At 43.1% G+C, this 13,440-nt stretch overlaps 1 protein-coding gene across 2 annotated transcripts in view; it reads left to right on the top strand.

Moving 5' to 3' along the window:
- Window positions 1–13,440, top strand: part of LOC129374559 (titin-like) — a 150,932-nt gene that overhangs the window by 10,601 nt on the left and 126,891 nt on the right. For both annotated transcript variants that reach the window (XM_055053030.1, XM_055053028.1), the window contains exons 15-39: window positions 242–384; window positions 496–611; window positions 819–1,046; window positions 1,165–1,403; window positions 1,477–1,709; window positions 1,803–1,967; window positions 2,068–2,236; window positions 2,467–4,163; window positions 4,247–4,528; window positions 4,699–4,965; window positions 5,131–5,403; window positions 5,491–5,754; window positions 6,248–6,508; window positions 6,591–6,851; window positions 7,014–7,277; window positions 7,353–7,613; window positions 7,694–7,954; window positions 8,114–8,374; window positions 8,525–8,666; window positions 8,764–8,932; window positions 9,041–9,272; window positions 9,498–9,782; window positions 10,218–10,334; window positions 10,459–10,647; window positions 13,057–13,101. In XM_055053030.1, the coding sequence (XP_054909005.1) occupies window positions 242–384; window positions 496–611; window positions 819–1,046; window positions 1,165–1,403; window positions 1,477–1,709; window positions 1,803–1,967; window positions 2,068–2,236; window positions 2,467–4,163; window positions 4,247–4,528; window positions 4,699–4,965; window positions 5,131–5,403; window positions 5,491–5,754; window positions 6,248–6,508; window positions 6,591–6,851; window positions 7,014–7,277; window positions 7,353–7,613; window positions 7,694–7,954; window positions 8,114–8,374; window positions 8,525–8,666; window positions 8,764–8,932; window positions 9,041–9,272; window positions 9,498–9,782; window positions 10,218–10,334; window positions 10,459–10,647; window positions 13,057–13,101 (6,824 nt within the window). The remainder of the gene's footprint in view (window positions 1–241; window positions 385–495; window positions 612–818; window positions 1,047–1,164; window positions 1,404–1,476; window positions 1,710–1,802; window positions 1,968–2,067; window positions 2,237–2,466; window positions 4,164–4,246; window positions 4,529–4,698; window positions 4,966–5,130; window positions 5,404–5,490; window positions 5,755–6,247; window positions 6,509–6,590; window positions 6,852–7,013; window positions 7,278–7,352; window positions 7,614–7,693; window positions 7,955–8,113; window positions 8,375–8,524; window positions 8,667–8,763; window positions 8,933–9,040; window positions 9,273–9,497; window positions 9,783–10,217; window positions 10,335–10,458; window positions 10,648–13,056; window positions 13,102–13,440) is intronic.

Raw genomic sequence — 13,440 nt, 5'->3', positions numbered from 1 at the left:
TGCTGCTACTGCTTTTATTATGCACCAAGCTTTAGCCCATTTTAAATGCTCAGGATGTCCAGATCCTCTTGTCTTAATGTGTTTGGCTAAAAGCAAACAGAATTTCATAGATGTTTGTGCATATCTTGACTAAACTGCTAAGATGTTAATGAGCTTTTAATAGTCTTTAAATAACTCTAATACTAGAATAATCAGCGTTAGTATGGGAAATTTTATATAGCTGACTATCTGTGTTCATCAGGTATAAAGTTGCCTACAAGAAAGAGACTGGAGAGTGTAGATTGGAGATCTCCATGACCTTTGCAGACGATGCAGGAGAATATTCTGTCTTTGCCAAGAATCAACTTGGAGAAGTCTCAGCCTCCGTCAGTCTTCTGGAGGAAGGTATGTCCACAAACAGCACCTAAACAGCAACAACAAGAGACAAATTCAAAGGAAGCTGGGTTTAAATATGAATTGCGGATCGCACTGACAGAACAAATGTTTTACTTACAGAGGAATATGAAGCATACATGAAGAAACAGGAAGTGACAGCTCCAGTGCAGGAGCCCAAACCTGGAGACATTCCCCCTATTACAGTGGATACAATGACCACCGTCATCTCCGGACAGGTACAAGAAACATTTATCATAGCAGCTTTGGGCAGCTTGGCATTTCATCTTTGTTAGAATCTTTACATACATTATAAGGTTCTTTCTCTAATACAGTAGAAATCTGTGAGTTTAAGCAACTGTAATATACTCTTTATGCATTTATAAAAGCAGAAAAATTAAGACAGTTAACTTATAAAGATCTAATATTTTTCATGAAACCTGCAGGAATTCCATTTGTCTGCCATGGAGCTGAGAATCATTCAGGAGATCGAGCTCACCATCATGAAGATCACCTACAGAGAGATTATAACTGAGGATGGAGAGTTGATGGTGACCGCCACTGCCACTGAGGCGGTGCAGCCAGCCTTCGACACTCCGGTCAAAAACTACAGAATCATGGAGGGGATGAGCGTCACCTTCCACTGCAAGATGTCTGGAACGCCACTCCCCAAGGTGAGAAGTCTTAAAATAAAAATTTTCTTCTTTGGTTACTTCTGTTAAACAAATCATCTGCGACAGACATGATGGAGACAGTCAAGCAGAATTCACTGACGCTTTAACTTTGTGGCAGATTGCTTGGTTCAAAAATGGCCAGCGCATCAGGCCCGGTGATCACTACCAGATGGAGGTTCTCCAGGATGGACGAGCCAGCCTCCGCCTATCTATGGTGCGACCAGAAGATGAAGGCGTGTACACTGCCTTCGCCACCAACATGAAAGGAAATGCTGTCTGCTCAGGGAAGCTTTATGTGGAGTCGTCTGCAGCCGCTCCTCAGAGATACACACCACAACCTGCAATGCAGAGGATCAGGTAAAGTATGAGTCAAAGCAAATTCTTCAAAGTGTATGATTTAAATATTCACTACATTTTGAACGTTCCTCAGATCCACATCACCTCGTTCTCTGAGCCGGTCTCCTGGCCGTTCGCCTAGCCGCTCACCCGGACGATCTCCAGCTCGTCGGCTCGATGAGACTGACGAACAACAGCTGGAAAGACTTTACAAACCCGTATTTGTCATGAAACCTACCGCATGTAAATGCTCTGAGGGACAAACTGCCAGATTTGACCTGAAGGTTGTTGGCCGACCAATGCCTGACACGTATTGGTTCCACAATGGTGAGACACACATAGAAGGAATCGTCATTGAAGGTGATGATAAATGCAGAATGCTTGTTACTCAATACGACTTCAATTATTTGGCTCTTTCAGGACAACAAATTGTTAGTGACCACACCCATAAGATTGTGGTAAAAGAGGATGGGACTCAGTCCCTGATCATTGTCCCAGCCATGCCCCATGACTCTGGAGAATGGACAGTGGTGGCTCAGAACAGAGCCGGGCGCTCATCCATCTCCGTCACTCTCACAGTTGATGGTAAGACTTCATTGTAGAGTTTCCATGATCTCTGTTTTAAGGTTTACTGCAAGACAATCCTTTGGGACATATGTTGACATAATGTTTCTATCGTTTTTAGCTAAGGAAACCTTGGTCCGTCCCCAGTTCACTGAGAAACTGAGGAACATCAGTGTGAAAGAGGGCACTCTGGTTGAACTGGCTGTTAAAGCCATTGGAAACCCACTGCCTGACATCGTCTGGCTGAAGAACAGCGACATCATCACCCCACACAAGCACCCACACATTAAGTATGTCTCATATTAATATAAACCCTAATATCTGCTCTGAGTTTGCAGGAAATCCACAGTAGTATTAGAATGTTCTTGCATTTAGAGCATTGGATAAAAATAAGCCAATCCTATTTAAGAGAGCTGTTTTATCTGTTTGTAATGCAGGATTTCTCAACCTTATGAGAGTAAGTCTAGTAGTTAATATCCAAAATGTCTGAAGTTGTTAATATGAAACTTTGCTGTTTTAGGATTGAAGGAACCAAAGGAGAGGCCAAATTCCAAATCCCCTCAGCAGGCGGACCAGACAGTGCATGGTACACCGCCACAGCCATCAACAAGGCTGGCAGAGACACCACCCGCTGCAGAGTCAATGTTGAGGTCGAATATGTTGAGCCTGAACCAGAGAGGAAGCTCATTATTCCCAAAGGAACCTACAAAGCCAAAGATATTACTCCTCCAGAGCTGGAGCCTCTTCACCTCCGTTATGGCCAAGAGCAGTGGGAGGAAGGCGACCTTTACGACAAGGAGAAGCAGCAGAAACCATTGTTTAAGAAGAAGCTCACATCTGTCCGAATGAAGCGTTTTGGTCCAGCCCACTTTGAGTGCAGGCTGACTCCAATTGGAGACCCCAACATGGTGGTAGAGTGGCTGCATGATGGCAAGCCTCTGGCTGCTGCCAACAGGCTGCGTATGGTCAATGAGTTTGGCTACTGCAGCCTGGACTATGAGGTTGCTTATGCAAGAGACAGTGGAGTGATCACCTGCAGAGCAACCAACAAGTTTGGAGTCGACCAGACCTCGGCTACCCTGATCGTCAAGGATGAGAAAGGCCTTGTAGAGGAATCTCAGCTTCCTGAGGGTAGAAAGGGAGTTCAACGAATTGATGAAATGGAACGACAGGCTCATGAAGGCGGACCTTATGGAGTAACTGCTGAAGAAGAAACAGAGAAAATGAAGCCTGAGATTGTCCTTCTCCCTGAGCCTGTCAGGGTTATGGAAGGTGACACAGCCAGGTTCCGCTGCAGAGTGACCGGCTACCCGGCTCCAAAGGTTAACTGGTACCTTAACGGGCAACTCATCCGCAAAAGCAAGAGATACAGACTTCGCTATGATGGCATTTACTACCTGGAGATCACAGATATCAAATCCTATGATTCAGGAGAGGTAAAAGTTATAGCAGATAACAACCTGGGTTCAGCTGAATATGTTGTGAAGTTGGAGATTCAACAGAAGGAAGACTTCAGAACTCATCTGCGCCGCGCTGCTGAGGGTAAAGCAAGTGAAGCTCCTGCTGAGTCAGGAAAAGTACCATTTGAGGTGGTGAAGGCTGAGCAACCCACTGAGGACACCCAGCTGAAGGAGGTGGTCAAGCTTAAGAAAGCCCAGAGAATTGTCCACGAAAAAGCCGTAGAAGAGTCTGAGGAACTGAGGAGCAAATTTAAGCGCAGGACAGAGGAAGGCTATTATGAGTCCATCACTGCTGTGGAGCTCAAGTCACGCAGGAGAGATGATTCTTATGAAGATCTGCTACGAAAGACAAAAGAGGAGCTTCTTCACCATGCAAAGGAAAAGGAGGAGGCTGAGAAGAGGAAGGAGGAAGAGCGCCTCAAACTAACTGCAAAAGCTCTGAAACCAGAAAGGATCAAGCTCTCACCCAGCATGGAAGCTCCTAAGATTCTGGAGCGCATCACCAGCCAGACAGTTGCACTGGGAGATGAAGTCAAATTCAGAGTCCGAGTTGTTGGTAGACCAGATCCTGAGTGCCAGTGGTTCAAGAATGGTGTTCAGTTGGAAAAATCTGACCGCATTTACTGGTTCTGGCCTGAAGACCATGTATGTGAACTTGTGATCAGAAACGTGTCAGCCGAGGATTCGGCTAGCATCATGGTTAAGGCAACCAACAAGGCTGGAGAGACATCCAGCCACGCTTTCCTGCTGGTGCAAGGTACCGCAATAGTAAATTCTTCAAACTATAACTTGTTTCCTCTTGAATAATGTCTAATAAAACATGATGTGATGTTTTTGCAGCAAAACAAGTCATCACTTTTACACAGAAGCTTGAGGAGCTCAATGCCAAAGAGAAGGATACCATGGCTACATTTGAGTGTGAAACTAATGAGCCTTTTGTTAAGGTTAAATGGCTGAAGAATAACATGGAGATCTTCTCAGGAGATAAATACAGGATGCACTCTGACAGAAAGGTCCACTTCCTGTCTGTGCTGATTATTGAAATGAGGGATGACGCAGAATATTCATGCGTGGTTATAGATGATGAGAGCATCAGAACCAGCGCTAAGCTCAACGTTGAAGGTTTGTTGATATGATGAAATTATGGTCAATGTTTTAAAAACTTTAATGATCTTATTGACATAAAGATTTTATTTGAAGACTTGTTTCATTCTAGATAATAAATAGGATTTGGTGAATATTCAACAAAGCATTAGTTTCTTAAGAGCTTTATTTGATGGTACTGTCAACAGGAGCTCCTCTGGAGATGGTGAAGCAGCTGGAGAACACCGAGGTGCCAGAGACGTACTCTGGAGAATTTGAATGTGTTGTAACTCGTGAAGATGCTGAAGGCACCTGGTACTTTGAGGACAAGCTGCTCTCTCCCACTGGTAAATACGTCATGACGTCCCGCCGTGGAAGACACAGTCTGTCTGTGAAAGACGTCAAGAAGGAAGACCAGGGCAAATATACCTTCAAAGTGGGTGAATTCACAACAACTGCCTCACTAAAGATGAAATGTAAGTCATTATTCACATAGCAAATCTTGTGTTTGATCACTTTTTTCCACTTGGTTCCAACTTTACTTTGATTTCAAGGATGACTTTGGGCGAGTACATGTTTGCTGCCGGTGAGATATGTTTTTCTGGTTTCATTTTCTGAATACTTTTGTCTTCATGTCTTAGTGCGTCCCGTCACCCTGGTTCAGCCTTTGACGGACCTAACCGTTTGCGAGGGTGATATTGCCCAGCTTGAGGTCAAGTTCTCACAAGAAAATGTTGAAGGCAGCTGGAAGAAGAATGGACAACCAATTACATCTTCTGACCGTGTGCACATTGTCATTGATAAACAAGTCCACAAACTCCTGATTGAAGATGCTATCAAGGACGATTTTGGATCATATTCATTTGTGGCTCCTGATCATGATATCACAACCACTGCAAAGCTGTTGATTCAGAGTATGTCGTATCAAACTCATATACTTAAATAAAACGACATTCTCTCTCAAAATAAACATTTTTTAAATGGATGACTCTTTGTTGCAGGTATTGGCATCCTTGTTCCATTAAAGGATGCATCTACCATTGAAGGCACCAAAGCTGTCCTGGAGGCCAAGATCTCTGCTCAGGATGTTAGCTCTGTCAAGTGGTACCACAATGACAACTTGTTGGTGGCCAGTGACCGGGTCTGTATGGTGGCCAAGGGAACCAAGCAGCGTTTGGTTTTCAGCAGGACCTACGCTTCTGATGAGGGTCGCTACAAACTGGTTGTTGGCCGAGTGGACACCAGCTGTAAACTCTCTGTTGAGCGTAAGTTACCCACAGTGCTTATTAATAAATAAATGGCAAAATGTCCTTCTGGTCAAAACCTTACTTTTTCATAACTTTAACAAGAAACATAGTTTGTATCATGTGTAGAAAAGCCTTGCTTGCTACCAAGTCAAAATAAGTGGTAAACAATGCATGAGGATCTTTTTATTATTTCATCAAAATAAATTATCAACATTTTAATAAAAACTGTTTAATGTGCTGTTGAGAAAAAATATTTATTTTATATCTTAAACTTACATTAGACTTTATAATAAATGTGTGTAATTTTCCCAGGATCCTATTGTATAAATCCATGTAGCATTGCATTCTTCATTAAGTCTAAAAAATTATTAGGATCAGAAGATAAGTTTCCACAGACTTGTTTTGATCTGAACTTCAGGCTAAGTTAAATTCAATAAAGGGTAGTATACCTGTCATTGCTCCATCTACAGGACATTTTGAGAATTGCATACCTTGTGTTTTACTTGAACAGCTGTGCAGATCCTGAAGCCAATGACGGACATGGAGTGCTCTGAATCTGAGAACGTTTCCTTCGAAGTTGAGGTTTCCCACCCAGGTATCGACCCCTATTGGACCTTCAAGGGCCAGCCACTCAAAGCCAGCGGCAGCCACAAGATGGAAACCAAGAATAAGTACCACACCCTGACAGTCATCAACGCAATGAAGGATGAAGAGGGCGAGTACATGTTTGCTGCCGGTGAGAAGACGTGCAGAGCTTCACTTACTGTGACAGGTATGCTGCATATGATTTTAACGAGCTGAATGCCTTCTGTGACAGTCTCTTTAATGCTGACATAACCATCCTGTGTCACCAGGTGGTGCCATCAAGAAGCCTTTGCGAGATCTGGTTGTAGCTGACTCCCAGACTGCAGTAATGGAGTGTCAAGTCGCAAACCCATCTGCTGAAGGAAAGTGGCTGAAGGATGGACAGCCTGTCGATTTCAGTGAGAATGTGCTGAGCGAGGTAGACGGTGCCGTGAGGCGTCTTGTTATTGTCATCACAAAAGCCACGGATATTGGAGAGTACACCTACCAAGTGGCCACCTCCAAGACCACCGCCAGTCTGAAAGTTGAAGGTAGGACAGTTTTTTATCAAATGTACTCAGAAAATAAGAATTTAAATTTAAAAAATAATTCTCTCAGACAAATAATGAACTATAACTTTAGAATGAGACACTTCTGAATCTCTTTAACATCTTGATTCAATGTCAAACCGATATTTACATTTTCCTGTGCAGCTGTAAAAATCAAGAAGACCCTGAAGAACCTGAACGTGGTCGAGACTCAGGAGGGTGTTTTCAGTCTTGAGCTGACCCATGAGAACGTCAGGGGAGCACAGTGGATCAAGAACGGTGTTGAGATCCAGCCCAGTGATAAATTTGAGATCAGTATGGAGGGCACAGTTCACACACTGAAGATCAACAACTGCTCCACACAAGACGAATCAGTTTACTCCTTCAAACTTGGAAAGCTGTCTGCAAACGCAAGACTTAATGTTGAAAGTAAGTATTGCAGTAAGTCGGGATTCACAAAACAGATTTTTTAAAGTGTCTTTATGAATGTGAACTCTGTCCCAGCTCTTAAGATCCTGAAGAAGCCAAAGGATGTGACATCACTGCTGGGTGCAACAGCTATGTTTGAAGTGGGCATCTCTGAAGACAACATCCCAGTTAAATGGATGTTCAAGAACACTGAGCTGAAGTCAAACGAGCACTACACCATGCTTTCTGAGAAAAGGACTCACAAATTAATTGTCCAGGATGTGGACAGCAGCAAAGAGGGAGAATATACTGCAGTGATTGGTCACCTGCACTGCAGTGCTCACCTGACTGTTGAGTGTAAGTCTTAAAAAATAATTATTTTCTAGTATTAATGGATTAAAGGAAGCAAACCATTTGAGCCTGTGTTGTTTCTGCAGCTCTGCGGGTAACCAAACCTCTTGAGAACGTAGAGGTCCCTGAAACCCAGGTGGCCACATTCGAGTGCGAAGTTTCTCACTTCAATGTGCCGTCCACCTGGCTAAAGAACGGCGTCGAGATTGAGATGAGTGAGAAGTTCAGGATCGTGGTTCAGGGGAAACTCCACCAGCTGAAGATCATGAACACCAGCAGGGATGACTCTGCAGAGTACACCTTCGTCTGTGGGAACGACCGAGTGTCAGCAACGCTCACTGTCAACCGTAAGATCCAGAGAAACTATTTTGTAAAAAAGTTCTTATTAAAAACTGTTGCCTCTTTCCCTGTAAGCATCCTCGTCTAAATTATCGGAGTGTAAAATCTTTTCTTCATTTAAGGGTGAAGGCATTGCTGAACTTAACCTCAGGACTCTTTCTTTCCAGCTATTCTGATCACAACAATGCTGGAGGACCTGAATGCTCAGGAGAAAGACACCATCACATTTGAGGTGAACGTCAACTACGAGGGAATCACTTACAAATGGCTCAAGAACGGTGTGGAGATCAAATCCACAGACAGATGCCAGGCTCGCTGCAAACAATTCAACCACACTCTGAGCCTCAGGAACGTCCACTTTGGAGACAGCGCTGAGTACACCTTCACAGCCGGGTCTGCAGCTACCAGAGCTAAACTCCATGTGGAGGGTAAGCCGTGGAAATGTCTACATTTGTGGTTATCAAATACTTTTTAACTGTCCACCTCTCAGAAATACAAAAAAAAAAAAAACATAAAGACCCCAATAACTTGGTAACAATTATCACTTTTGCTTAAAGTGTGATGTTTATATCCTGCAGCTCGTGTGATTGAATTCACTAAACACCTGAAGGACCTGAAGATCACAGAGAAGAAGAGGGCAACCTTTGAGTGTGAAGTTTCTGAGCCCAACGTCCAGGTGATGTGGATGAAGGACGGCCAGGAGCTGGAGATGTCTGACAGGTAGAAGAAGTTCTCATCAAATGAAGGAACCTTTTAGACATTTTTATAACATTATCAACAACTTCTGACTTTTCTTTATTCATTTATTTTCCTGCAGGTACAAAATGACCTCAGACAAGTTTGTGCATCGTCTGGTTCTGCCATCTGTCCGCATGTCTGATGCCGGCGAGTACACAGCTGTAGCCGGATCGAGCATGTCTGTTGGAAACCTGAGAGTCGAGGGACGAGATGTTAAAATCTCTGAACCTGACAGCAGAGACATTACAGTGAGTTACCTCTATGTGGAGCTTCAACCCAATCTGAGTTTTGATCCTGCTTCTTGAATAGTTTCTTAATTTTATGTATGAGGCTGAGAGGATCATCTTTTTGTCCAGGTGGTGGAGAAACAAAGAGCAACCTTTGAGTTTGAGGTAAATGAGGATGAAGTGGAGGGTCACTGGCTGAGGAATGGAGCAGAGATTCACTTTGCAGAGGAAGAGAGGTTCAACTACGCCACCATCAGGAAATTGCATCGCCTCACTATCACTGAGACATTCAGGAGCGATGCTGGAGAGTACACCTTCGTCGCTGGCAAAAACCGCAGTACCATGAACCTTCACGTGAGATGTAAGAGATCCTTCAGTCAGCAGTTTGACACATTTTTCAGAACAAATATATTTCTTATTTACTGCAAAAAGAACAATTTCACATCTGTGCTAGAGAGAATGCTGCTCTTCAGTAGTTTATTGTTGAGCAATGGTCAAAGAAAAAAAATATTTTGTTGAATTTAAAAGGTATTTTCACAAATTCAACTCTGCTTTTTTAACTGAATGTTTGGTTTTCTGTGTTCAGTGCCAGAGCCGCCTCAGATCGTACGCCACCTGGAATCCCAGACGGTGATGTCAGGTCGGTCTGTGCGCTTCTCGGCGCAGGTGAGCGGCCTTCCTCAGCCTCAGGTGACCTGGTACAAAGACTCCCAGCTTCTGTCCACAAGCTACAAATGCAAGTTCCTCCACGACGGAGATGAGCACACGCTACTTCTGCTGGAGGTCTTCCCTGAGGACGCAGCCACCTACAGCTGCGAGGCCAAGAACGACTATGGAGCGGCGACAAGCTCCGCCCCTCTCATTGTGGAAGGTCAGACGTTGTTTATGCTGAAGCATAAAGTTTTTAGTTTAAGCAAAATAATTGCTTAGAATAATTGTCTTATTATGTGAAGCAATTATTTTAATTAATTGAGAGATTTAATAACTGAACATTTATTTAACTAAATAAAAATATCAGCATTAAATTCTTCATGAAGTAGAAGAAAGCATCAGGTAAATAAAGCTAGGTTCATTTAATGACCTTGTTTTAAACTTTTTATAGTTGTCTTGGGAGATTTTTTTCCCCCCAATTCATGTTAAATAAAAAAATAAAAAAATCAATATAAAATAGAATTATTCAGTTCATAGAAACATTTGGTATAATTACAGTATGCATAATTTCTGCTCATGCATACCATGCATGAGCAGAAAGAAGTCATCTTCTCTTCAGCATGTCAGTAAACTGAACACGTTATCTATCTTTCAGTTCCTGAGGTGATTGAAACCGTCCGGATTTCTCCTCCGGTTCTGATCACTCCCATGAGGGACGTTCTGGTCTCAGAAGGACATCCTGCCCAGCTGAAGTGCACTGTCTCTGGGGAAGGTACTCACCTCTCATCAGCTCCCCGGGTTGATAAGTCAAATGAGTGTTGGATCTGCTAACCTCTGGGATTGTCGGGGCTAAACTCGTCAGGTGATGCTGACTTCTGTGAACACTGTGTCCCCAGATCTGCAGATTTCTTGGTTCTGTAATGACAAAGAGATCCGGCAGTCTGACATCTTCAGGATGTCTCATTTGGATGAAACCTGCCTGCTAGAGATTTCCAGAGTCCTCCCTTCACATGAGGGAGAGTATTCGTGCATTGCCACAAACATAGCAGGAATGGTCACATGTTCTGCCACTTTGAACCTTGATGGTGAGTTTGAAATAATATTAACTGGCATGCAGTGTTTTTAAAATAAAATGGTGTGAATGAGGCCACAACTTACTGCATGGTCTTCAGATGCTAATCTCAGAAAGCATAACATCTACCTGCAGGTCCTCACAGAGCTGCTCTTATTTTTAGCCTCAATAGCAAATAAAATGGTCAAATAAAATGATCATCTTCTTGGATGTTTGTGCTACCAAAACCTGAATTTAGACATAATTATAGTGGTATCTTGATGACATTAGGGAGCAAATGTCTTATTCTCTGTGCATGTAGAGAACTCAGTAGCTTTAGTTTGACCTATTTCTTGCTATATGCCTTTCCCACAGGATTTTCTGCTGTGCTGCATGATATCTCTTCCTACTTCTGCAGCTCCTAACGGTGTTTGTTGAGACACAAATCTTTGTTTCAGAGTAAATCAGCATGGTCGAAACAGCTGGACTGTGGAAGTTCAGCTTTTCGGATTCCTTACACTCACGGACATAATCCACATCTGTTTCATAAATTTTGGCTCCTGTCAAGTTTGCATGATTGACTGTGGAAAACAGCCACTGTCCACTCTTCACTGAGCCTGACTGATCCTCAACACTCCAACCCAACTGCACTTTGGCAAACAAATAACCAGGAAAAATCACCGGAATTGTGCTGTGTTGACCTAATTCTTCTATTCTTTTTTACTGCCCAGATGAAAAAGCCTTAGATAGTGTGTCGAGTTCTGAGACTAAAATAACTCAGACACTGGAGGCTCAGACAGAGCGTTTCAGCTCTCTGTCGATGGGTCAAACAACCCACAGTTTTGAGTTTTCCGAGGTTGTCTCTGAAGCTTCCTCCATGTCTTTGGGGATGTTTGAGATTCAGATGGAGAGTGTAACCTCAGTGGAGACGAGCACTCGAAGCCGCTTTGATTTGAAACTCTCAGCAAGCCCCCAGCTGCTGATGGAAATGAGCGACATCAGAGTGACAAGTGGTGAGATGGCTGAGTTCAGCTGCTCATTCGATGGGCAGCCCTTCACTGGAGTGGTATGGGATCATAACGGTCAGAACTTGGTGGACACGGACCGGGTAAGGAGCTCTCAGAGTGGGGGCCTGTTGTCTCTGGTCATCCACAGTGTCGACATGGCCGATCAGGGAATATACTGCTGCACAGCCACCAACCAACACGGTCAAAACTGTTCTTCTGCCAGGCTCACAGTTGAAGGTGGTTAATCTTTCTTTATTGTGATTTTCCACTGGTCCATTTCACTTCTCCATCTGCTTTCCCTGCTTTGGACCCCCTTATCATAACGTAATATTGCCTCCTAGTTTATAATCTGTTAGAATAATGTAATAACAACCTCTGTAGTGTAGTTTTGCTCCCTCCCATCATATTGGCTTCACCTCACTAATCTCATTCTCCATCCTACTAACCTTTTATTGATTATAGCCATAGCCGTTTACTCTCTGACCCCTAATTACTCTCCCTAACTTTATTCTCACTCAGCTAAAGAAGCAAACCTCAAAGCAGAGACCCCCATCCCCACCGATTCTGTTCGTAAAGTGCCTCAACCAGAAAGGGAAAGCTCTAGAGATCTTTCAGAGCAAGAGAAGCAGGAGTCCAAGACGAAGCTCCACTCTTTGCATAAGTCCTCCCAGAGACCGTACCACCTCATCAGCCAGTTGTATTTCCCAGATGTCATGCCTCAAGATGAGCGGAGCCATCGCCTCTCCAACAGCCCAGAGTTTCTGATCAAACTCCCCCCTGAGTTGCTGATCCAAAACAAAGACAGTAACTCCTTATACTGCATTATGAAGGGCCTTCCCTCTTCATTTGTCATTTGGCTTTACAACCGTCTGAATGTCAAGGATTCTGTTTGGTGCTCTCTGAAACAAGACAGCTCTTTTTGCTGTGTAAATGCTAATAATGTGGGAGCCAGACCAGGGGGCTCTCACTATTTCAAAAATCTAACCTCAGCTGGAGATGCTGAGTGCAGCACAGTGATGAAAGGTTGGCATTTGCATGCTTTTGGTCCTTCTGCTCACTCTGACTTTCTGTGGCCCGCACCCATGCACATTGTTTTTCACCTGCACAGCCATCATGAACACACTTCTTCACAGGGCAATTCTTCTTCTACGTCTTTAACAATGTTTAGGCAAGGTCTCTGACTCTGTGTCTTGCATTTTGACTAAACCATTAGTAGAGATATGAAGAGGGACAATCACAAAACCACAAAACTTTACCAAGAAGACAGAAGTGCCACCCACTAAAAAGAACAAATGGAGGCATGAAAGAAGAACAGGTCAAAGAAACAAACCAAATGGATCATATGGCTGCACGACTCTTCACAGTTTCTAACCGCCTTGCACTATGAATTCAGCTCTAAAAATGTCTTTAACTGTAAACAATCTGTGTCTTTACAGTAACCGAAGTGGAGAAGGAACCAGCGGTAAAGCAGGAAGTTAAAGGTAAATATTGCTTCAACACTACTATATTTTTATGTTTAGTAGTGTTGAATTGTCTTTATTGTATCTTAACTATTATGTATTTCACTATGTTTTGTCTATGCTAGAAATTAGTCTATGATATGGTATTTTTTCTCTATTTTTATCTAAATTTAATGCAAATTGTTTCAACCAGTGTGAATTTATTTTTAAAATATTGTGATATTAATGACAGAACACACATGTTTTTTATGATATTTCCTAAAAGCCTTTTTGAACAAAGATAGTGTTCAAAAATGCAGTTGTATTTGATTCATCTCATCCTGCAGTCGCATACAACTCATCTGTAAATGGAATAGAAAC

This window comes from Poeciliopsis prolifica, unplaced genomic scaffold (genome assembly GCF_027474105.1).
Source record: "Poeciliopsis prolifica strain line A6 unplaced genomic scaffold, Auburn_PproV2 SCAFFOLD036, whole genome shotgun sequence".
NCBI classification, from domain to species: Eukaryota; Metazoa; Chordata; class Actinopteri; order Cyprinodontiformes; family Poeciliidae; genus Poeciliopsis; species Poeciliopsis prolifica.
The sequence above is the reverse complement of the archived record's forward strand: the minus strand, read 5'-3'. Positions and strand labels throughout refer to the sequence as shown.